At 45.7% G+C, this 26641-nt stretch overlaps 1 protein-coding gene across 1 annotated transcript in view; it reads left to right on the forward strand.

The window, feature by feature from the left end:
• Nucleotides 1-13429, forward strand: part of LOC106598122 (xylosyl- and glucuronyltransferase LARGE1) — a 175360-nt gene extending 161931 nt beyond the window's left edge. The window contains exons 12-14 of the mRNA XM_082977243.1: nt 7557-7703; nt 9710-9905; nt 12665-13429. Coding sequence (XP_082833369.1) covers nt 7557-7703; nt 9710-9905; nt 12665-12862 — 541 coding nt within the window. The 3' untranslated portion in view covers nt 12863-13429. The remainder of the gene's footprint in view (nt 1-7556; nt 7704-9709; nt 9906-12664) is intronic.
• The last annotated feature ends 13212 nt before the right edge of the window (nt 13430-26641 follow it).

Consider the following 26641-nt stretch of genomic DNA (forward strand, 5'->3'; position numbering starts at 1 on the left):
GCCGTCACAGCCGTAGAGATACTGTAACATATAATGTCCTCTACGAGTATCTCAGGTGAGCGAGGCCGTCACAGCCGTAGAGATACTGTAATGTATAATGTCCTCTACGAGTATCTCAGGTGAGGGAGACCGTCACAGCCGTAGAGATACTGTAATGTATAATGTCCTCTACGAGTATCTCAGGTGAGGGAGACCGTCACAGCCGTAGAGATACTGTAACATATAATGTCCTCTACGAGTACCTCAGGTGAGGGAGGCCGTCACAGCCGTAGAGATACTTTAATGTATAATGTCCTCTACGAGTATCTCAGGTGAGGGAGACCGTCACAGCCGTAGAGATACTGTAACATATAATGTACTCTACGAGTATCTCAGGTGAGGGAGGCCGTCACAGCCGTAGAGATACTGTAATGTATAATGTCCTCTACGAGTACCTCAGGTGAGGGAGGCCGTCACAGCCGTAGAGATACTTTAATGTATAATGTCCTCTACGAGTATCTCAGGTGAGGGAGACCGTCACAGCCGTAGAGATACTGTAACATATAATGTCCTCTACGAGTACCTCAGGTGAGGGAGGCCGTCACAGCCGTAGAGATACTGTAACATATAATGTCCTCTACGAGTATCTCAGGTGAGGGAGGCCGTCACAGCCGTAGAGATACTGTAACGTATACTGTCCTCTACGAGTATCTCAGGTGAGGGAGGCCGTCACAGCCGTAGAGATACTGTAATGTATAATGTCCTCTACGAGTATCTCAGGTGAGGGAGGCCGTCACAGCCGTAGAGATACTGTAACATATAATGTACTCTACGAGTACCTCAGGTGAGGGAGGCCGTCACAGCCGTAGAGATACTGTAACATATAATGTCCTCTACGAGTATCTCAGGTGAGGGAGACGGTCACAGCCGTAGAGATACTGTAACGTATACTGTCCTCTACGAGTATCTCAGGTGAGGGAGGCCGTCACAGCCGTAGAGATACTGTAACGTATAATGTCCTCTACGAGTACCTCAGGTGAGGGAGGCCGTCACAGCCGTAGAGATACTGTAACGTATAATGTCCTCTACGAGTACCTCAGGTGAGGGAGGCCGTCACAGCCGTAGAGATACTGTAACGTTTAATATGTTCTTCTAATTCTGGGGTCACATTGCTGGGGAAACGTCTAGGTCACAGAGGGGTATGTATCTCAGGTATCAGGTATCAGCCGTAGAGATACTGTAACGTTTAATATGTTCTTCTAATTCTGGGGTCACATTGCTGGGGAAACGTCTAGGTCACAGAGGGGTATGTATCTCAGGTATCAGGTATCATTGCTGGGGAAACGTCTAGGTCACAGAGGGGTATGTATCTCAGGTATCAGGTATCATTGCTGGGGAAACAGAGGGGTATGTATCTCAGGTATCAGGTATCATTGCTGGGGAAACAGAGGGGTATGTATCTCAGGTATCAGGTATCATTGCTGGGGAAACAGAGGGGTATGTATCTCAGGTATCAGGTATCATTGCTGGGGAAACAGAGGGGTATGTATCTCAGGTATCAGGTATCATTGCTGGGGAAACAGAGGGGTATGTATCTCAGGTATCAGGTATCATTGCTGGGGAAACAGAGGGGTATGTATCTCAGGTATCAGGTATCATTGCTGGGGAAACAGAGGGGTATGTATCTCAGGTATCAGGTATCATTGCTGGGGAAACAGAGGGGTATGTATCTCAGGTATCAGGTATCATTGCTGGGGAAACAGAGGGGTATGTATCTCAGGTATCAGGTATCATTGCTGGGGAAACAGAGGGGTATGTATCTCAGGTATCAGGTATCATTGCTGGGGAAACAGAGGGGTATGTATCTCAGGTATCAGGTATCATTGCTGGGGAAACAGAGGGGTATGTATCTCAGGTATCAGGTATCATTGCTGGGGAAACAGAGGGGTATGTATCTCAGGTATCAGGTATCATTGCTGGGGAAACAGAGGGGTATGTATCTCAGGTATCAGGTATCATTGCTGGGGAAACAGAGGGGTATGTATCTCAGGTATCAGGTATCATTGCTGGGGAAACAGAGGGGTATGTATCTCAGGTATCAGGTATCATTGCTGGGGAAACAGAGGGGTATGTATCTCAGGTATCAGGTATCATTGCTGGGGAAACAGAGGGGTATGTATCTCAGGTATCAGGTATCATTGCTGGGGAAACAGAGGGGTATGTATCTCAGGTATCAGGTATCATTGCTGGGGAAACAGAGGGGTATGTATCTCAGGTATCAGGTATCATTGCTGGGGAAACAGAGGGGTATGTATCTCAGGTATCAGGTATCATTGCTGGGGAAACAGAGGGGTATGTATCTCAGGTATCAGGTATCATTGCTGGGGAAACAGAGGGGTATGTATCTCAGGTATCAGGTATCATTGCTGGGGAAACAGAGGGGTATGTATCTCAGGTATCAGGTATCATTGCTGGGGAAACAGAGGGGTATGTATCTCAGGTATCAGGTATCATTGCTGGGGAAACAGAGGGGTATGTATCTCAGGTATCAGGTATCATTGCTGGGGAAACAGAGGGGTATGTATCTCAGGTATCAGGTATCATTGCTGGGGAAACAGAGGGGTATGTATCTCAGGTATCAGGTATCATTGCTGGGGAAACAGAGGGGTATGTATCTCAGGTATCAGGTATCATTGCTGGGGAAACAGAGGGGTATGTATCTCAGGTATCAGGTATCATTGCTGGGGAAACAGAGGGGTATGTATCTCAGGTATCAGGTATCATTGCTGGGGAAACAGAGGGGTATGTATCTCAGGTATCAGGTATCATTGCTGGGGAAACAGAGGGGTATGTATCTCAGGTATCAGGTATCATTGCTGGGGAAACAGAGGGGTATGTATCTCAGGTATCAGGTATCATTGCTGGGGAAACAGAGGGGTATGTATCTCAGGTATCAGGTATCATTGCTGGGGAAACAGAGGGGTATGTATCTCAGGTATCAGGTATCATTGCTGGGGAAACAGAGGGGTATGTATCTCAGGTATCAGGTATCATTGCTGGGGAAACAGAGGGGTATGTATCTCAGGTATCAGGTATCATTGCTGGGGAAACAGAGGGGTATGTATCTCAGGTATCAGGTATCATTGCTGGGGAAACAGAGGGGTATGTATCTCAGGTATCAGGTATCATTGCTGGGGAAACAGAGGGGTATGTATCTCAGGTATCAGGTATCATTGCTGGGGAAACAGAGGGGTATGTATCTCAGGTATCAGGTATCATTGCTGGGGAAACAGAGGGGTATGTATCTCAGGTATCAGGTATCATTGCTGGGGAAACACTGTTTGATAAAGGTTATTTAGTTCTCACTTTTTCTTTTCAGACCTACAGTATTGTATTTGGCTTTGTTGCCTGTCTGTCTGTTTATCTGTCTGTCTGTTTATCTGTCTGTCTGTTTATCTGTCTGCCTGTTTATCTGTCTGTCTGTTTATCTATCTGTCTGTCTGTCTGTTTATCTATCTGTCTGTCTGTTTATCTATCTGTCTGTCTGTCTGTTTATCTATCTGTCTTTTTATCTGTCTGTCTTTTTATCTGTCTGTCTGTTTATCTGTCTGCCTGTTTATCTGTCTGTCTGTCTGTCTGTTTATCTATCTGTCTGTCTGCCTGTTTATCTATCTGTCTGTTTATCTGTCTGTCTGTCTGTCTGTCTGTCTGTCTGTTTATCTGTCTGTCTGTTTATCTGTCTGTCTGTTTATCTGTCTGTCTTTTTATCTGTCTGTCTGTTTATCTGTCTGTCTGTCTGTCTGTTTATCTATCTGTCTGTCTGCCTGTTTATCTGTCTGTCTGTTTATCTATCTGTCTGTCTGTCTGTTTATCTATCTGTCTGTCTGTTTATCTATCTGTCTGTCTGTCTGTTTATCTATCTGTCTTTTTATCTGTCTGTCTTTTTATCTGTCTGTCTGTCTGTCTGTCTGTCTGTCTGTCTGTCTGTCTGCCTGTTTATCTGTCTGTCTGTTTATCTATCTGTCTGTCTGCCTGTTTATCTGTCTGTCTGTTTATCTATCTGTCTGTCTGTCTGTTTATCTATCTGTCTGTCTGTTTATCTATCTGTCTGTCTGTCTGTTTATCTATCTGTCTTTTTATCTGTCTGTCTTTTTATCTGTCTGTCTGTTTATCTGTCTGCCTGTTTATCTGTCTGTCTGTCTGTCTGTTTATCTATCTGTCTGTCTGCCTGTTTATCTATCTGTCTGTTTATCTGTCTGTCTGTCTGTCTGTCTGTTTATCTGTCTGTCTGTTTATCTGTCTGTCTGTTTATCTGTCTGTCTTTTTATCTGTCTGTCTGTTTATCTGTCTGTCTGTCTGTCTGTTTATCTATCTGTCTGTCTGCCTGTTTATCTGTCTGTCTGTTTATCTATCTGTCTGTCTGTTTATCTATCTGTCTGTCTGTCTGTTTATCTATCTGTCTTTTTATCTGTCTGTCTGTCTGTCTGTCTGTCTGTCTGTCTGTCTGTCTGTCTGTCTGTCTGTCTGTCTGTCTGTCTGTCTGTCTGCCTGTTTATCTGTCTGTCTGTTTATCTATCTGTCTGTCTGCCTGTTTATCTGTCTGTCTGTTTATCTATCTGTCTGTCTGTCTGTTTATCTATCTGTCTGTCTGTTTATCTATCTGTCTGTCTGTCTGTTTATCTATCTGTCTTTTTATCTGTCTGTCTTTTTATCTGTCTGTCTGTTTATCTGTCTGCCTGTTTATCTGTCTGTCTGTCTGTCTGTTTATCTATCTGTCTGTCTGCCTGTTTATCTATCTGTCTGTTTATCTGTCTGTCTGTCTGTCTGTCTGTTTATCTGTCTGTCTGTTTATCTGTCTGTCTTTTTATCTGTCTGTCTGTTTATCTGTCTGCCTGTTTATCTGTCTGTCTGTCTGTCTGTTTATCTATCTGTCTGTCTGCCTGTTTATCTGTCTGTCTGTTTATCTATCTGTCTGTCTGTCTGTTTATCTATCTGTCTGTCTGTTTATCTATCTGTCTGTCTGTCTGTTTATCTATCTGTCTTTTTATCTGTCTGTCTTTTTATCTGTCTGTCTGTCTGTCTGTCTGTCTGTCTGTCTGTCTGTCTGTCTGCCTGTTTATCTGTCTGTCTGTTTATCTATCTGTCTGTCTGCCTGTTTATCTGTCTGTCTGTTTATCTATCTGTCTGTCTGTCTGTTTATCTATCTGTCTGTCTGTTTATCTATCTGTCTGTCTGTCTGTTTATCTATCTGTCTTTTTATCTGTCTGTCTGTCTGTCTGTCTGTCTGTCTGTCTGTCTGTCTGCCTGCCTGTTTATCTGTCTGTCTGTCTGTCTGTCTGTCTGTTTATCTGTCTGTCTGTTTATCTGTCTGCCTGTTTATCTGTCTGTCTGTCTGTCTGTTTATCTATCTGTCTGTCTGCCTGTTTATCTGTCTGTCTGTCTGTTTATCTATCTGTCTGTCTGTTTATCTGTCTGTCTGTCTGTCTGTCTGTTTATCTATCTGTCTGTCTGCCTGTTTATCTGTCTGTCTGTTTATCTATCTGTCTGTCTGCCTGTTTATCTGTCTGTCTGTTTATCTATCTGTCTGTCTGTCTGTTTATCTATCTGTCTGTCTGTCTGTTTATCTATCTGTCTGTCTTTTTATCTGTCTGTCTGTCTGTCTGTCTGTCTGTCTGTCTGTCTGTCTGTCTGTCTGTCTGTCTGTTGTGTTATACTGTAATAACGTCAGGATCGTTAAGTCCCCGTAATGTTAGAATGACTCCATCTCTGTCCCCTGTAACAAGTCTGTGGTACAGCTGGACATGGCTAACAATAAGAAAGCTCTGGAACGTTCTAATAACGTCTCTATAGGAAGTCTGTGGTACAGCTGGACATGGCTAACAATAAGAAAGCCCTGTAACATCTCTGTAACGTCCCTGTAACGTCCCTGTAACGTCTCTGTAACGTCCCTGTAACATCCCTGTAACGTCTCTGTAACGTCCCTGTAACGTCTCTGTAACGTCTCTATAGGAAGTCTGTGGTTCAGCTGGACATGGCTAACAATAAGAAAGCTCTGTAACGTTCTAATAACGTCTATGTAACGTCTCTGTAACGTCCCTGTAACGTCCCTGTAACGTCTCTGTAACGTCTCTATAGGAAGTCTGTGGTTCAGCTGGACATGGCTAACAATAAGAAAGCTCTGTAACGTTCTAATAACGTCTATGTAACGTCCCTGTAACGTCCCTGTAACGTCCCTGTAACGTCTCTGTAACGTCTCTATAGGAAGTCTGTGGTTCAGCTGGACATGGCTAACAATAAGAAAGCTCTGTAACGTTCTAATAACGTCTATGTAACGTCTCTGTAACGTCCCTGTAACGTCCCTGTAACGTCTCTGTAACGTCTCTATAGGAAGTCTGTGGTTCAGCTGGACATGGCTAACAATAAGAAAGCTCTGTAACGTTCTAATAACGTCTATGTAACGTCCCTGTAACGTCCCTGTAACGTCCCTGTAACGTCTCTGTAACGTCTCTATAGGAAGTCTGTGGTTCAGCTGGACATGGCTAACAATAAGAAAGCTCTGTAACGTTCTAATAACGTCTATGTAACGTCCCTGTAACGTCCCTGTAACGTCCCTGTAACGTCTCTGTAACGTCTCTACAGGAAGTCTGTGGTTCAGCTGGACATGGCTAACAATAAGAAAGCTCTGTAACGTCCCTGTAACGTCCCTGTAACGTCTCTGTGACGTCTCTGTAACGTCTCTACAGGAAGTCTGTGGTTCAGCTGGACATGGCTAACAATAAGAAAGCTCTGTAATGTTCTAATAACGTCCCTATAACGTCCCTGTAACGTCCCTGTAACGTCTCTGTAACGTCCCTGTAACGTCTCTGTAACGTCCCTGTAACGTCCCTGTAACGTCTCTGTGACGTCTCTGTGACGTCTCTGTAACGTCTCTATAGGAAGTCTGTGGTTCAGCTGGACATGGCTAACAATAAGAAAGCTCTGTAACGTCCCTGTAACGTCCCTGTAACGTCTCTGTAACGTCCCTGTAACGTCTCTGTAACGTCTCTATAGGAAGTCTGTGGTTCAGCTGGACATGGCTAACAATAAGAAAGCTCTGTAACGTCCCTGTAACGTCTCTGTAACGTCCCTGTAACGTCCCTGTAACGTCTCTATAACGTCCCTGTAACGTCCCTGTAACGTCTCTGTAACGTCTCTGTAACATTATAATAACGTCCCTGTAACGTCCCTGTAACGTCTCTGTAACGTCTCTGTAACATTATAATAACGTCTCTGTAACGTCTCTGTAACGTCCCTGTAACGTCCCTGTAACGTCTCTGTAACGTCTCTACAGGAAGTCTGTGGTTCAGCTGGACATGGCTAACAATATGAAAGCTCTGTAACGTCCCTGTAACGTCTCTGTAACGTCCCTGTAACGTCTCTGTAACATTATAATAACGTCTCTGTAACGTCTCTGTAACGTCCCTGTAACGTCCCTGTAACGTCTCTGTAACGTCTCTGTAACATTATAATAACGTCCCTGTAACGTCCCTGTAACGTCTCTGTAACGTCCCTGTAACGTCTCTGTAACGTCTCTACAGGAAGTCTGTGGTTCAGCTGGACATGGCTAACAATAAGAAAGCGTTGGTGGTGCCGGCCTTCGAGACGCTCCGTTACCGTCTGTCTTACCCCAAGTCCAAGGCTGAGCTGTTGTCCCAGCTGGACATGGGGACTCTGTTCACCTTCAGGTATAAACACATTCAGCCTCCGTCTCAGCATTACACTACATACACACATGTCCCTCAGCTGCAAGGGGGTTGGAATCACCGCTGGGACAGTTTCTGAACTTCTGTTCCCCTCCACCTGTACTCCCATCTTTAGAAATACCTTCACGTTATTAAAAACACAAAGCACTTAAAGGGATGGTCGCACTGGGACAGTTTCTGAACTTCTGTTCCCCTCCACCTGTACTCCCATCTTTAGAAATACCTTCACGTTATTAAAAACACAAAGCACTTAAAGGGATGGCCGCACTGGGACAGTTTCTGAACCTCTGTTCCCCTCCACCTGTACTCCCATCTTTAGAAATACCTTCGCGTTATTAAAAACACAAAGCACTTAAAGGGATGGCCGCACTGGGACAGTTTCTGAACCTCTGTTCCCCTCCACCTGTACTCCCATCTTTAGAAATACCTTCGCGTTATTAAAAACACAAAACACTTAAAGGCTGGGACACATTCTCATTAGTAAGCAGCAGCACAGATGTTATTTTGCCATTTGCCTGCCAGCGACTGAAATGATCATTTAAAGGTACAACATTAATCTTACTCTGTCTCTAAGGGATAAAGGGATGCCTAGTTAAATAAAGGTTCAATAAAATAAATAAACAAAATAAAGTGTTTAAATCCCAAGCAGCAGTGTAGATGTTTATTTGTCTCTCAACACAGAGATCGTTTTTGATCATTAACATGACAGATTGAAACACAGAGCCCAGAAAGTTGGGTTCAATCAGTACTCAGCTAGAAGGACTCCCAGATGGGTTCAATCAGTACTCAGCTAGAAGACTCCCAGATGGGTTCAATCAGTACTCGGCTAGAAGGACTCCCAGATGGGTTCAATCAGTCCTCAGCTAGAAGGACTCCCAGATGGGTTCAATCACTACTCGGCTAGAAGGACTCCCAGATGGGTTCAATCACTACTCAGCTAGAAGACTCCCAGATGGGTTCAATCAGTCCTCAGCTAGAAGGACTCCCAGATGGGTTCAATCAGTACTCAGCTAGATGGACTCCCAGATGGGTTCAATCAGTACTCAGCTAGAAGGACTCCCAGATGGGTTCAATCACTACTCGGCTAGAAGGACTCCCAGATGGGTTCAATCACTACTCGGCTAGAAGGACTCCCAGATGGGTTCAATCAGTACTCAGCTAGAAGGACTCCCAGATGGGTTCAATCAGTACTCAGCTAGATGGACTCCCAGATGGGTTCAATCACTACTCGGCTAGAAGGACTCCCAGATGGGTTCAATCACTACTCAGCTAGAAGGACTCCCAGATGGGTTCAATCACTACTCGGCTAGAAGGACTCCCAGATGGGTTCAATCAGTACTCAGCTAGAAGGACTCCCAGATGGGTTCAATCAGTACTCAGCTAGATGGACTCCCAGATGGGTTCAATCACTACTCGGCTAGAAGGACTCCCAGATGGGTTCAATCACTACTCGGCTAGAAGGACTCCCAGATGGGTTCAATCCCTCCTCAGCTAGAAGGACTCCCAGATGGGTTCAATCAGTACTCAGCTAGAAGGACTCCCAGATGGGTTCAATCACTACTCAGCTAGATGGACTCCCAGATGGGTTCAATCAGTACTCAGCTAGAAGGACTCCCAGATGGGTTCAATCAGTACTCAGCTAGAAGGACTCCCAGATGTAAACTCTAATCAAAAGGTGTCACACTATCTCCAAGTAGGTTTGAATGCCATTTTTTATTTATTTATTCAACCTTTATTTAACTCGGAAAGTCAGTTAACAACAAATTCTTATTTACACTGACGGCCTACCGGGGAACAGTGGGTTAACTGTCTTGTTCAGGGGGCAGAACGACAGATTTTTTACCTTGTCAGCTCGGGGGGATTCGATCCAGCAACCTTTCAGTTACTAGTCCAACACTCTAACCACTAGAATACCTGCCGCCCCACAATCCCTCCTCACCCTCCTTGGCAATAAAGTATTGATTGTATCTACCGGTTCTCCCTGCTAGGTACCATGTCTGGACGAAGGGTCACGCTCCCACTAACTTCGCTAAGTGGAGGACTGCCACCACGCCGTACAGGGTCCAGTGGGAAGCGGACTTTGAACCCTACGTGATGGTGAGACGGGACAGTCCAGAGTACGACAGACGCTTCGTTGGCTTTGGGTGGAATAAAGTGGCTCATGTCATGGAGTTGGATGCACAGGTACTGGACACACCTTTAGCTATCACTCTGTCACTCACAGGTACTGGACACACCTTTACCCATCACTCTGTCACTCACAGGTACTGGACACACCTTTAGCTATCACTCTGTCACTCACAGGTACTGGACACACCTTTAGCTATCACTCTGTCACTCACAGGTACTGGACACACCTTTAGCTATCACTCTGTCACTCACAGGTACTGGACACACCTTTACCTATCACTCTGTCACTCACAGGTACTGGACACACCTTTAGCCATCACTCTGTCACTCACAGGTACTGGACACACCTTTAGCCATCACTCTGTCACTCACAGGTACTGAACACACCTTTAGCTATCACTCTGTCACTCACAGGTACTGGACACACCTTTACCTATCACTCTGTCACTCACAGGTACTGGACACACCTTTACCCATCACTCTGTCACTCACAGGTACTGGACACACCTTTAGCTATCACTCTGTCACTCACAGGTACTGGACACACCTTTAGCTATCACTCTGTCACTCACAGGTACTGGACACACCTTTAGCCATCACTCTGTCACTCACAGGTACTGAACACACCTTTAGCTATCACTCTGTCACTCACAGGTACTGGACACACCTTTACCTATCACTCTGTCACTCACAGGTACTGGACACACCTTTACCCATCACTCTGTCACTCACAGGTACTACACACCTTTACCTATCACTCTGTCACTCACAGGTACTGGACACACCTTTACCTATCACTCTGTCACTCACAGGTACTGGACACACCTTTACCTATCACTCTGTCACTCACAGGTACTGGACACACCTTTACCCATCACTCTGTCACTCACAGGTACTGGACACACCTTTAGCTATCACTCTGTCACTCACAGGTACTGGACACACCTTTACCCATCACTCTGTCACTCACAGGTACTGGACACACCTTTACCTATCACTCTGTCACTCACAGGTACTGGACACACCTTTACCCATCACTCTGTCACTCACAGGTACTGGACACACCTTTAGCTATCACTCTGTCACTCACAGGTACTGGACACACCTTTAGCTATCACTCTGTCACTCACAGGTACTGGACACACCTTTAGCCATCACTCTGTCACTCACAGGTACTGAACACACCTTTAGCTATCACTCTGTCACTCACAGGTACTGGACACACCTTTACCTATCACTCTGTCACTCACAGGTACTGGACACACCTTTACCCATCACTCTGTCACTCACAGGTACTACACACCTTTACCTATCACTCTGTCACTCACAGGTACTGGACACACCTTTACCTATCACTCTGTCACTCACAGGTACTGGACACACCTTTACCTATCACTCTGTCACTCACAGGTACTGGACACACCTTTACCCATCACTCTGTCACTCACAGGTACTGGACACACCTTTAGCTATCACTCTGTCACTCACAGGTACTGGACACACCTTTACCCATCACTCTGTCACTCACAGGTACTGGACACACCTTTACCTATCACTCACAGGTACTGGACACACCTTTACCCATCACTCTGTCACTCACAGGTACTGGACACACCTTTACCCATCACTCTGTCACTCACAGGTACTGGACACACCTTTAGCTATCACTCTGTCACTCACAGGTACTGGACACACCTTTAGCCATCACTCTGTCACTCACAGGTACTGAACACACCTTTAGCTATCACTCTGTCACTCACAGGTACTGGACACACCTTTACCTATCACTCTGTCACTCACAGGTACTGGACACACCTTTACCCATCACTCTGTCACTCACAGGTACTGGACACACCTTTACCCATCACTCTGTCACTCACAGGTACTGGACACACCTTTAGCTATCACTCTGTCACTCACAGGTACTGGACACACCTTTACCCATCACTCTGTCACTCACAGGTACTGGACACACCTTTACCTATCACTCACAGGTACTGGACACACCTTTACCCATCACTCTGTCACTCACAGGTACTGGACACACCTTTACCCATCACTCACCTCCACCTCCACCCTCTGTACACCTCCACCCTCTCTCCGTGTGTCCACACCTCCACTCTCTCCATCCATCAATTTCTCTCTCCACCCAGTTCACCTCTCTCCACCTCCTCTGTCCTCTGTCCTCTCTTCCAGCAGTATGAGTTAGTGATGTTGTCTTAGTGTTTCTAACTCTGTCCTCTGTCCTCTCTTCCAGCAGTATGAGTTAGTGATGCTGTCTTAGTGTTTCTAACTCTGTCCTCTGTCCTCTGTCCCAGGAGTATGAGTTAGTGATGCTGTCTTAGTGTTTCTAACTCTGTCCTCTGTCCTCTGTCCTCTCTTCCAGCAGTATGAGTTAGTGATGCTGTCTTAGTGTTTCTAACTCTGTCCTCTGTCCTCTGTCCTCTCTTCCAGCAGTATGAGTTAGTGATGCTGTCGTAGTGTTTCTAACTCTGTCCTCTCTTCCAGCAGTATGAGTTAGTGATGCTGTCTTAGTGTTTCTAACTCTGTCCTCTGTCCTCTCTTCCAGCAGTATGAGTTAGTGATGCTGTCTTAGTGTTTCTAACTCTGTCCTCTGTCCTCTCTTCCAGCAGTATGAGTTAGTGATGTTGTCTTAGTGTTTCTAACTCTGTCCTCTGTCCTCTGTTCCAGCAGTATGAGTTAGTGATGTTGTCTTAGTGTTTCTAACTCTGTCCTCTGTCCTCTCTTCCAGCAGTATGAGTTAGTGATGCTGTCTTAGTGTTTCTAACTCTGTCCTCTGTCCTCTGTCCCAGGAGTATGAGTTTGTGGTTCTGCCCAACGCCTATATGATCCACATGCCTCATGCTCCCAGTTTCGACATCACTAAGTTCCGCTCCAACAAGCAGTATCGCGTCTGCCTGAAGACCCTGAAAGAGGAGTTCCAACAGAACATGTCTCGACGATACGGCTTCGCTGCCCTCAAATACATGACTGCAGAGAACAACAGCTAGCCAACACTGATGAGCCAGGACACTCTGACCCGTTATTGACTACACTACCCATAACCCCCCCCCCCCTCCTCCTCCTCCTCTAAGGCTGTCTAGGACTACACTACTACCCAGGATCCCTCTGGGCTGGGCAGAGGAGAGGGAAAGAGCGGTGGATTCGAAGGACAGTCGATGTAGGGAGTCAGGAGTGGACAGAATGGTTACTAAAGACTCTTACCACGAACTCTGACCTTTGTGCCGACCAATCCATGAGGTTTAAATTGTGAGCTCTGATTCTTGTGAACTCTCACCTTTTTAGTTTTGGGGTTTATGACCTGGTTTGAGACAAACCAGCGTTAACCAACTGAAGGGTAACCGGGGGTAACCGTAAGGTCGTTGTGTGCCATTGTTTAACCCCTCCGAGGACCGGGTGGAGCAACCGGTCCAGGAGTTGCTGACCTGGTTTCTGGCTGGTTTCTGGCTGGGCGAGGAAGCTGTTGCTGTGATGGATGAGTCTGTACAGGCTGGTTTGGACTCTTACAACTCTCCGTTCTTCTCTAACAACAGAACTGGACATCACTATGGGAGGGAGGGAGGGAGGGAGGGAGGGAGGGAGGGAGGGAGGGAGGGAGGGATGGAGGGAGGGAGGGAGGGAGGGAGAGAGAGAGAGGGAAGGAGGGAGAGAAGGAAGGAGGGAGGGAGAGAGGGAAGGAGGGAGAGAAGGAAGGAGGGAGAGGGAGGGAGAGAAGGAAGGAGGGAGAGAGAAGGAGGGAGGGAGGGAGAGGGAGGGAGAGAGGGAGAGAGAGAGCGGGAGAGAGAGACTGACTGTAGCCTTGGACTTGGAAAGCAGACAGACATTAGTTCTGTCTCTGTGCCAAATGTGGAAGACCAGCAGCTCATTCCCAGCTGCTATTTGTTGGGCTAAATGTAATGTGGTATGTGTCTGCCTCCAGGATAAATGCTCAGCGAGAACTGAGGAGAGGGAACAGGAAGCTTTCAAGCATTGTGTGCTTTACATTATGTCCGTACACTGCAAATCACAACTATTTTTTTTCTTCTCTCCATGTGCCGTAAAAATAAAAAATAAACAATTTAACTGACAGACAGCGTATCCAAGTTTCACTCTCATAAAAATGCTAATTCTGTTGCTCAGCGATAAGAGTGACGGAAACATCAGAGCCTCAACAGAATCAGAAAACGTCGGAGAACATTCTGCACACCTCCTCTGGATGACTGACACATGGTCTGGGTCCCAAATGGCTCCCTATTCCTTATATGGTACACTACTATAGACCAGGGCCCTATTCCCTATATAGTACACTACTTTAGACCAGAGCACTATTCCCTATATAGTGCACTACTATAGACCAGAGCCCTATTCCCTATATAGTACACTACTTTAGACCAGAGCACTATTCCCTATATAGTGCACTACTATAGACCAGAGCACTATTCCCTATATAGTGCACTACTATAGACCAGAGCACTATTCCCTATATAGTGCACTACTATAGACCAGAGCCCTATTCCCTATATAGTGCACTACTTTAGACCAGAGCCCTATTCCCTATATAGTGCACTACTATAGACCAGGGCCCTATTCCCTATATAGTACACTACTTTAGACCAGAGCACTATTCCCTATATAGTACACTACTATAGACCAGAGCACTATTCCCTATATAGTGCACTACTATAGACCAGAGCCCTATTCCCTATATAGTGCACTACCTTAGACCAGAGCCCTATTCCCTATATAGTGCACTACTATAGACCAGAGCCCTATTCCCTATATAGTGCACTACTATAGACCAGAGCCCTATTCCCTATATAGTGCCCTACTTTAGACCAGAGCCCTATTCCCTATATAGTACACTACTATAGACCAGAGCCCTATTCCCTATATAGTGCACTACTATAGACCAGAGCCCTATTCCCTATATAGTACACTACTATAGACCAGAGCCCTATTCCCTATATAGTGCACTACTATTGACCAGAGCCCATATGTCAGTACAAGGTCAGTACAAGGTCAGTACAAGGTCATCCAGCCGTTCTGTATTCAGGATTTATCAACACACACAACAAGGAAGTGTGTTTCTGACGGATGCAGAAAGACTGTTTTACACACACACACACACACACACACTCAAACATCTTGCCTTCATGAAACCTCTGTTACTATCCTTGATTCTGACTCCACCCCTCTCACCAAGCAGGAAGTGGAGCATAAACCAATCAGCTCGTGTTTGACCTTTTTCTGTTGTCGGTTATTCCGTTGGTTCCGTATCAGAGTGTGTTGACAGTCGTAAGGTGGGAAACGGACCCGCCAGAGGAACTGAGAGGGCGCTGTGCCCTGATGAGGAGTGACTGTGTGTTTATGAGGTGTGACTGTGTGTGTTTATGAGGAGTGACTGTGTGTGTTTGAGGTGTGACTGTGTGTGTTTATGAGGTGTGACTGTGTGTGTTTGAGGTGTGACTGTGTGTGTTTATGAGGAGTGACTGTGTGTGCTTATGAGGAGTGACTGTGTGTGTTTATGAGGAGTGACTGTGTGTGTTTATGAGGAGTGACTGTGTGTGTTTATCAGGTGTGACTGTGTGTGTTTATGAGGCGTGACTGTGTGTGTTTATGAGGAGTGACTATGTGTGTTTACGAGGAGTGACTGTGTGTGTTTATGAGGAGTGACTGTGTGTGTTTATGAGGAGTGACTGTGTGTGTTTATGAGGTGTGACTGTGTGTGTTTATGAGGAGTGACTGTGTGTGTTTATGAGGACTGACTGTGTGTGTTTATGAGGAGTGACTGTGTGTGTTTATGAGGACTGACTGTGTGTGTTTATGAGGAGTGACTGTGTGTGTTTATGAGGTGTGACTGTGTGTGTTTATGAGGTGTGACTGTGTGTGTTTATGAGGCGTGACTGTGTGTTTATGAGGTGTGACTGTGTGTGTTTATGAGGAGTGACTGTGTGTGTTTATGAGGTGTGACTGTGTGTGTTTATGAGGTGTGACTGTGTGTGTTTGAGGTGTGACTGTGTGTGTTTGAGGTGTGACTGTGTGTGTTTATGAGGTGTGACTGTGTGTGTTTATGAGGTGTGACTGTGTGTGTTTATGAGGAGTGACTGTATGTTTATGAGGAGTGACTGTGTGTTTATGAGGAGTGACTGTGTCTGTTTATGAGGTGTGACTGTGTGTGTTTGAGGTGTGACTGTGTGTGTTTATGAGGAGTGACTGTGTGTGTTTATGAGGAGTGACTGTGTGTTTATGAGGAGTGACTGTGTGTTTATGAGGAGTGACTGTGTGTTTATGAGGAGTGACTGTGTGTGTTTATGAGGTGTGACTGTGTGTGTTTATGAGGTGTGACTGTGTGTGTTTATGAGGTGTGACTGTGTGTGTTTATGAGGAGTGACTGTGTGTGTTTGAGGTGTGACTGTGTGTGTTTATGAGGTGTGACTGTGTGTGTTTATGAGGAGTGACTGTGTGTGCTTATGAGGAGTGACTGTGTGTGTTTATGAGGAGTGACTGTGTGTGTTTATGAGGAGTGACTGTGTGTGTTTATCAGGTGTGACTGTGTGTGTTTATGAGGCGTGACTGTGTGTGTTTATGAGGAGTGACTATGTGTGTTTACTAGGAGTGACTGTGTGTGTTTATGAGGAGTGACTGTGTGTGTTTATGAGGAGTGACTGTGTGTGTTTATGAGGTGTGACTGTGTGTGTTTATGAGGAGTGACTGTGTGTTTATGAGGACTGACTGTGTGTTTATGAGGAGTGACTGTGTGTGTTTATGAGGACTGACTGTGTGTGTTTATGAGGAGTGACTGTGTGTGTTTATGAGGAGTGACTGTGTGTGTTTATGAAGTGTGACTGTGTGTGTTTATGAGGTGTGACTGTGTGTGTTTATGAGGCGTGACTGTGTGTTTATGAGGTGTGACTGTGTGTGTTTATGAGGAGTGACTGTGTGTGTTTATGAGGAGTGACTGTGTGTGTTTATGAGGTGTGACTGTGTGTGTTTATGAGGTGTGACTGTGTGTTTATGAGGTGTGACTGTGTGTGTTTATGAGGTGTGACTGTGTGTGTTTGAGGTGTGACTGTGTGTGTTTGAGTTGTGACTGTGTGTGTTTGAGGAGTGACTGTGTGTGTTTATGAGGAGTGACTGTGTGTGTTTATGAGGAGTGACTGTGTGTGTTTATGCAGTGTGACTGTGTGTGTTTATGATGTGTGACTGTGTGTTTATGAGGAGTGACTGTGTGTGTTTATGCGGTGTGACTGTGTGTGTTTATGAGGAGTGACTGTGTGTTTATGAGGAGTGACTGTGTGTGTTTATGAGGAGTGACTGTGTGTGCTTATGAGGAGTGACTGTGTGTGTTTATGAGGAGTGACTGTGTGTGTTTATGAGGTTTGACTGTGTGTTTATGAGGAGTGACTGTGTGTGTTTATGAGGAGTGACTGTGTCTGTTTATGAGGTGTGACTGTGTGTGTTTATGAGGTGTGACTGTGTGTGTTTATGAGGAGTGACTGTGTGTGTTTATGAGGAGTGACTGTGTGTGTTTATGAGGAGTGACTGTGTGTTTATGAGGAGTGACTGTGTGTGTTTATGAGGAGTGACTGTGTGTTTATGAGGTGTGACTGTGTGTGTTTATGAGGTGTGACTGTGTGTGTTTATGAGGTGTGACTGTGTGTGTTTATGAGGTGTGACTGTGTGTGTTTATGAGGAGTGACTGTGTGTGTTTGAGGTGTGACTGTGTGTGCTTATGAGGAGTGACTGTGTGTGTTTATGAGGAGTGACTGTGTGTGTTTATGAGGAGTGACTGTGTGTGTTTATGAGGTGTGACTGTGTGTGTTTATGAGGTGTGACTGTGTGTTTATGAGGTGTGTCTGTGTGTGTTTATGAGGTGTGACTGTGTGTGTTTGAGGTGTGACTGTGTGTGTTTGAGGTGTGACTGTGTGTGTTTATGAGGAGTGACTGTGTCTGTTTATGAGGTGTGACTGTGTGTGTTTATGAGGTGTGACTGTGTGTCTTTATGAGGTGTGACTGTGTGTGTTTATGAGGTGTGACTGTGTGTGTTTACGACGAGTGACTGTGTGTGTTTATGAGGACTGACTGTGTGTGTTTATGAGGTGTGACTGTGTGTTTACGAGGAGTGACTGTGTGTTTATGAGGAGTGACTGTGTGTTTATGAGGAGTGACTGTGTGTTTATGAGGAGTGACTGTGTGTGTTTATGAGGTGTAACTCTGTGTGTTTATGAGGAGTGACTGTGTGTGTTTATGTGGTGTGACTGTGTGTGTTTATGAGGAATGACTGTGTGTGTTTATGAGGAGTGACTGTGTGTGTTTATGAGGTGTGACTGTGTGTATTTATGAGGAGTGACTGTGTGTTTATGAGGAGTGACTGTGTGTGTTTATGAGGAGTGACTGTGTCTGTTTATGAGGTGTGACTGTGTGTGTTTATGAGGTGTGACTGTGTGTGTTTATGAGGTGTCACTGTGTGTGTTTATGAGGTGTGACTGTGTGTCTTTATGAGGTGTGACTGTGTGTGTTTATGAGGTGTGACTGTGTGTGTTTATGAGGTGTGACTGTGTGTGTTTACGAGGACTGACTGTGTGTGTTTACGAGGACTGACTGTGTGTGTTTATGAGGTGTGACTGTGTGTTTACGAGGAGTGACTGTGTGTGTTTATGAGGAGTGACTGTGTGTTTATGAGGAGTGACTGTGTGTGTTTATGAGGTGTAACTGTGTGTTTATGAGGAGTGACTGTGTGTGTTTATGTGGTGTGACTGTGTGTGTTTATGAGGACTGACTGTGTGTGTTTATGAGGACTGACTGTGTGTGTTTATGAGGTGTGACTGTGTGTGTTTATGAGGTGTAACTCTGTGTGTTTATGAGGAGTGACTATGTGTGTTTATGCGGTGTGACTGTGTGTGTTTATGAGGAGTGACTGTGTGTGTTTATGAGGAGTGACTGTGTGTGTTTATGAGGTGTGACTGTGTGTGTTTATGAGGAGTGACTGTGTGTGTTTATGAGGAGTGACTGTGTGTGTTTATGAGGAGTGACTGTGTGTGTTTATGAGGTGTGACTGTGTGTGTATGAGGTGTGACTGTGTGTGTATGAGGTGTGACTGTGTGTGTTTATGAGGAGTGACTGTGTGTGTTTATCAAATCAAATTTATTTTTATATAGCCCTTCGTACATCAGCTGATATTCTCAAAGTGCTGTACAGAAACCCAGCCTAAAACCCCAAACAGCAAGCAATGCATGTGAAAGAAGCACGGTGGCTAGGAAAAACTCCCTAGGAAAAACTCCCTAGAAAGGCCAAAAACCTAGAAAGAAACCTAGAGAGGAACCAGGCTATGAGGGGTGGCCAGTCCTCTTCTGGCTGTGCAGGGAATATATTATAACAGAACATGGTCAAGATGTTAAAATGTTCATAAATGACCAGCATGGTCAAATAATAATAATCATAGTAGTTGTCGAGGGTGCAACAAGCACGTCCGGTGAACAGGTCAGGGTTCCATAGCCGCAGGCAGAACAGTTGAAACTGGAGCAGCAGCACGGCCAGGTGGACTGGGGACAGCAAGGAGTCATCATACCAGGTAGTCCTGAGGCATGGTCCTAGGGCTCAGGTCCTCCGAGAGAAAGACAGAAAGAGAGAATTAGAGAGTGAGGATTGACTGTGTGTGTGTGTATATGAGGAGTGACTGTGTGTGTGTATATGAGGAGTGACTGTGTGTTTATGAGGAGTGACTGTGTGTGTTTATGAGGAGTGACTGTGTGTTTATGAGGAGTGACTGTGTGTGTGTATATGAGGAGTGACTGTGTGTGTTTATGAGGAGTGACTGTGTGTATATGAGGACTGTGTGAGTGGCTTGCCAGATGGAGCTCCATCCCCTTGGGAAGCCAGTCAGATCTAGAGATGTGTAACTAGGTGTGGAGCTGCCAGACAGACGGCCAGACAGACATGATGCTGCTGCTTCCTGGATTAAAACTAATGAGTGGATCAGTGTTGTTTTTTTCTGTCACGCCTGCGGCCGTTCAGATTTTTCGTTGCCCCCATCCCATCAAAGTGGCCCATCGCTGGTCTAGAAAGACACAACATCATCAAAAGTATGTGGACACCTGCTCGTCAATAATCATGGTTATTAATATGGAGTTGGTTCCCTCTTTGCTGCTATAACAGCCTCCACTCTTCTGGGAAGGCTTTCCACTAGATGTTGGAACATTGCTGCTATAACAGCCTCCACTCTTCTGGGAAGTCTTTCCACTAGATGTTGGAACATTGCTGCTATAACAGCCTCCACACTTCTGGGAAGGCTTTCCACTAGATGTTGGAACATTGCTGCTATAACAGCCTCCACTCTTCTGGGAAGGCTTTCCACTAGATGTTGGAACATTGCTGCTATAACAGCCTCCACTCTTCTGGGAAGGCTTTCCACTAGATGTTGGTACATTGCTGCAGGGGGACTTGCTTCCATTCTACATTTACGTCATTTAGCAGACGCTCTTATCCAGAGCGACTTACAGTAGTGAATGCATACATTTCATTAAAAAAAAATGATGTACTGGTCCCCCGTGGGAATCGAACCCACAACCCTGGCGTTGCAAACACCATGTTCTACCAACTGAGCCACACGGGACCAGTACACAAGAGCGTTAGTGAGGTCGGGCACTGATGTTGGGCGATTAGGCCTGGCTCGCAGTCGGCGTTCCAATTCATCCCAAAAGGTGTTCGATGGGGTTAGAGGTCAGGTCTCTGTGCAAGTGTTTAAGGGTTCATTCCTTTTCGTCCTTGTCAATCATTGGCTCATTGGTGAAATTAGCATTAGGACAATATCTTTAATTAAATCGTTCAAAAACCTTTATTAATGCAGCTGCAGACAGAAGTTGACAACCAGGAACATGGCGCATGTTTCCCAGGAAGTTCCGCATCAAAGAAAAAGAGTTTCAAGTTGTTTTGTTAAACCCTAAGTCTCGCCCTGATGATGTCACTGACTACGTCATTACCTTTTCACTCCTGAGACTTAAACCATGTCTACAAAGCTGTATAAACAAGGCCTTTAGAACCATGTCTACAAAGCTGTATAAACAAGGCCTTTAAAACCATGTCCACAAAGCTGTATAAACAAGGCCTTTAAAACCATGTCTACAAAGCTGTATAAACAAGGCCTTTAGAACCATGTCTACAAAGCTGTATAAACAAGGCCTTTAAAACCATGTCTACAAAGCTGTATAAACAAGGCCTTTAGAACCATGTCTACAAAGCTGTATAAACAAGGCCTTTAAAACCATGTCTACAAAGCTGTATAAACAAGGCCTTTAAAACCATGTCTACAAAGCTGTATAAACAAGGCCTTTAGAACCATGTCTACAAAGCTGTATAAACAAGGCCTTTAGAACCATGTCTACAAAGCTGTAGAAACAAGGCCTTTAGAACCATGTCTACAAAGCTGTATAAACAAGGCCTTTAGAACCATGTCTACAAAGCTGTATAAACAAGGCCTTTAGTGTGCTATCTAAAAGCTTAGCAGTAAATGTCCAAGTTGATTTATAGTGGAATGTCTGAGTAGCCTGATCTCCTACACTCCCCTGTAGAGTTCTGTCTCAGAGAGAGAGAGAGAGAGAGAGAGAGAGAGAGAGAGAGAGAGAGAGAGAGAGAGAGAGAGAGAGAGAGAGAGAGAGAGAGAGAGAGAGAGAGAGAGAGAGAGAGAGAGAACTGTGGAACAATGTGTAAACCTCATAATGTGTATATATATTGTTAATCTGTAGTCCAGGACCCTATAAAAATAAAGAGGGAGGGGTCTTATAACCCCTCCCCTTCTATTAATACAACATAAGCGTAATCAATTATTCTAATACATCAAACATTTGGTACAGCCCCAATCATGACCCCTAGGTGAACTTCTAACGCAGGTCAGTCAAGTTCTTCCACACCGATCTCGACAAACCATTTCTGCATGGACCTCGCTTTGTGCACGGAGGCATTGTCATGCTGAAACAGGAAAGGGCCTTGCCCAAACTGTTGCCTTAAAGTTGGAAGCACAGAATAGTCTAGAATGTCATTGTATGCTGTAGTGTTAAGATTTCCCTACACTGGAACTAAGGGGCCTGAACCGTGAAAAACAGCCCCAGACCATTATTCCTCCTCCACCAAACTTTACAGTTGGCACTATGCATTGGGACAGGTGGCGTTCTCCTGGCACCTTATGGCGGTGCCATGTTGAAAGTCACTGAGCTCTTCAGTACGGGCCATTCTACTGCCATTGTTTGTCTATGGAGATTGCATGGCTGTGTGGTTGATTTTATAAAACCTGTCAGCAACGGGTGTGGCTGAAATAGCCAAATCCACTAATTTGAAGGGGTGTCCACACACTTTTGTATAGTTTATGTAAAAGATGCTAACTCTATGCTATCAATCAAAGATCGAGCTCAACTTTATTTTGCGGGAAATACATTACCCTGTTCTCTTTCCCACAGGCTTCCCTGGTCTCTCTGAGAATATCTGAAAGTAGCAGGACAAAATGTGTGACCTCTAAATGAAATTAGACTTTAGGCAGCACCCTGTTTATCAGCTCTGCTCCCTCCAGCGTCAAGCCATTCCTTAACTACTGTCCCGCATGCCACACACACACACACACACACACACACACACACACACACACACACACACACACACACACACACACACACACACACACACACACACACACACACACACACACACACACACACACACATACACACACACACACACACACACACACACACATCCATCCATCCATCCCTGGACACCATTTCTCTTATCTGATTGGTTATTAAAACATTTAAAGGAGCAGCTCATTCATTTAAAATGCAATGCATGAATTAGGCCTGGGCCGGGCTTCCAGTAATGAATTAATAGAGAGTACATCAGGGATGTGTTTGCCTCGTGTTGATGTAGTGCGGCCCTGGTGGCTGGTGCAGGGAGGGAGTGGGGTCTCCGGTAAACTGTTCTGGACAGAAGAGTTGGGGGGGGGGGGGGGGGGGGGTTAAAAAGGGCAGATTATCCAACGACAAACTGAAACAAAGACCTTGTAAGTGAAATACAATAATTGCTGCATCTAATAAGTTACATGAAATGAAGCAAAACATCTCTGAAGGTCTGGGAGGCAGCACACAGACAGATATATGAAGGTCTGGGAGGCAGCACACAGACAGATATATGAAGGTCTGGGAGGCAGCACACAGACAGATATATGAAGGTCTGGGAGGCAGCACACAGACAGATATATGAAGGTCTGGGAGGCAGCACACAGACAGATATATGAAGGTCTGGGAGGCAGCACACAGACAGATATATGAAGGTCTGGGAGGCAGCACACAGACAGATATATGAAGGTCTGGGAGGCAGCACACAGACAGATATATGAAGGTCTGGGAGGCAGCACACAGACAGATATATGAAGGTCTGGGAGGCAGCACACAGACAGATATATGAAGGTCTGGGAGGCAGCACACAGACAGATATATGAAGGTCTGGGAGGCAGCACACAGACAGATATATGAAGGTCTGGGAGGCAGCACACAGACAGATATATGAAGGTCTGGGAGGCAGCACACAGACAGATATATGAAGGTCTGGGAGGCAGCACACAGACAGATATATGAAGGTCTGGGAGGCAGCACACAGACAGATATATGAAGGTCTGGGAGGCAGCACACAGACAGATATATGAAGGTCTGGGAGGCAGCACACAGACAGATATATGAAGGTCTGGGAGGCAGCACACAGACAGATATATGAAGGTCTGGGAGGCAGCACACAGACAGATATATGAAGGTCTGGGAGGCAGCACACAGACAGATATATGGAGGCCTGGGAGGAAGCACACAGACAAACAAAATGGCTAAATGGAAGTTGAACTCTAGATGACTCTGCATGTTTAGACAATAATGGATACTGTCCTCACTGTTAGGATGATACTGTCCTCAGGCACTGATAGGATGATACTGTCCTCACTGTTAGGATAATACTGTCCTCACTGTTAGGATGATACTGTCCTCACTGTTAGGACGATACTGTCCTCACTGTTAGGATGATACTGTCCTCACTGTTAGGATGATACTGTCCTCACTGTTAGGATAATACTGTCCTCACTGTTAGGATGATACTGTCCTCACTGTTAGGACGATACTGTCCTCACTGTTAGGATGATACTGTCCTCACTGTTAGGATGATACTGTCCTCACTGTTAGGACGATACTGTCCTCACTGTTAGGACGATACTGTCCTCACTGTTAGGATGATACTGTCCTCACTGTTAGGATAATACTGTCCTCACTGTTAGGATGATACTGTCCTCACTGTTAGGATGATACTGTCCTCAGGAACTGTTAGAATGATACTGTCCTCACTGATAGGATGATACTGTCCTCACTGTTAGGATGATACTGTCCTCAGGAACTGTTAGAATGATACTGTCCTCACTGATAGGATGATACTGTCCTCACTGTTAGGATGAACACTGTCCTCACTGTTAGGATGATACTGTCCTCACTGTTAGGATGATACTGTCCTCACTGTTAGGATGATACTGTCCTCACTGTTAGGATGATACTGTCCTCACTGTTAGGATGATACTGTCCTCACTGTTAGGATGATACTGTCCTCACTGTTAGGATAATACTGTCCTCACTGTTAGGATGATACTGTCCTCACTGTTAGGATGATACTGTCCTCACTGTTAGGATACTGTCCTCACTGTTAGGATGATACTGTCCTCACTGTTAGGATGATACTGTCCTCACTGTTAGGATGATACTGTCCTCACTGTTAGGATGATACTGTCCTCACTGTTAGGATGATACTGTCCTCACTGTTAGGATACTGTCCTCACTGTTAGGATGATACTGTCCTCACTGTTAGGATAATACTGTCCTCACTGTTAGGATAATACTGTCCTCACTGTTAGGATGATACTGTCCTCACTGTTAGGATGATACTGTCCTCACTGTTAGGATGATACTGTCCTCACTGTTAGGATGATACTGTCCTCACTGTTAGGATGATACTGTCCTCACTGTTAGGATGATACTGTCCTCACTGTTAGGATGATACTGTCATCACTGTTAGAATGATACTGTCCTCACTGTTAGGATGATACTGTCCTCACTGTTAGGATGATACTGTCCTCGGGAACTGTTAGAATGATACTGTCCTCACTGTTAGGATGATACTGTCCTCACTGTTAGGATGATACTGTCCTCACTGTTAGGATGATACTGTCCTCACTGTTAGGATGATACTGTCCTCACTGTTAGGATGATACTGTCATCAGGCACTGATAGGACGATACTGTCCTCAGGCACTGATAGGACGATACTGTGGACTGTTTCTCACTAAGGCAGAGGGTACCAGGCTGGGGAGACATGGCCCCGCAGGCTGTGTTAGGATGGGGTTGAAGCTAGGAAATGATTGCTCATTATGCAGAAAGAGGACTGGGCTGGAGGAAGAGACACAGACAGACAGACAGACAGACAGACAGACAGACAGACAGACAGACAGACAGACAGACAGACAGACAGACAGACAGACAGACAGACAGACAGACAGACAGACAGACAGACAGACAGACAGACAGACAGACAGACAACCATGGACATCATCAGGCAGTGTGAGGTGGAGACTGGGGCTTTAGGCACAGCTGGGGACTAGTCTGCTCACTATAAGGCAGAATAGAGGGACCAAGCCTGGGGCTGGGGACAGCTGGGGACTGGTCTCACTATAAGGCAGAAGAGAGGGGACAAGCCTGGGGCTGGGGACAGCTGGGGACTAGTCTGCTCACTATAAGGCAGAAGAGAGGGGACAAGCCTGGGGCTTTAGGCACAGCTGGGGACTGGTCTCACTATAAGGCAGAAGAGAGGGGACAAGCCTGGGGCTGGGGACAGCTGGGGACTAGTCTCACTATAAGGCAGAAGAGAGGGACCAAGCCTGGGGCTGGAGATAGCTGGGGACAGGTCTCACTATAAGGCAGAAGAGAGGGGACAAGCCTGGGGCTGGGGACAGCTGGGGACTGGTCTCACTATAAGGTAGAAGAGAGGGACCAAGCCTGGGGCTGGGGACAGCTGGGGACTGGTCTCCTCACTATAAGGTAGAAGAGAGGGACCAAGCCTGGGGCTGGGGACAGCTGGGGACTGGTCTCACTATAAGGCAGAAGAGAGGGGACAAGCCTGGGGCTGGGGGCAGCTGGGGACTGGTCTCCTCACTATAAGGTAGAAGAGAGGGACCAAGCCTGGGGCTGGGGACAGCTGGGGACTGGTCTCACTATAAGGTAGAAGAGAGGGGACAAGCCTGGGGCTGGGGACAGCTGGGGACTGGTCTCCTCACTATAAGGTAGAAGAGAGGGACCAAGCCTGGGGCTGGAGACAGCCAGCCAGCCAGCCAGCCAGCCAGCCAGCCAGCCAGACAGACAGACAAACACTGCCACACGTGATCTGTATTTCTAGAATGTAACCAGTGACCGTGAAACTCAGAAGCCTGTAGACCAGCGGTTCCATAAAACTGAACGGTGGAAAAACCATTGGAACCATTTCCCTGTTTGACCGCTAGGTTTTATGGGTATTGCAGAGCGGCTCAAAAGGCCACACTACAATCCTTCAGATTCAAGTGCAGTCCTTTTCCCCACGATCGAAGGGCCACTCTGGTTGCATTTTAAGATTTTAAATCATGTTCATTTACATTTTTTAAGGTTAACCACATTACAATGATATAAAGATACAAAGGCGATATATTTAAAAAAATATATATGTTTTATTTTTTTTTACATTTTATAAATTCTT

The sequence above is a fragment of the Salmo salar genome, chromosome 07 (assembly GCF_965601325.2).
Source record: "Salmo salar chromosome 07, fSalSal1, whole genome shotgun sequence".
Classification (NCBI taxonomy): domain Eukaryota; kingdom Metazoa; phylum Chordata; class Actinopteri; order Salmoniformes; family Salmonidae; genus Salmo; species Salmo salar.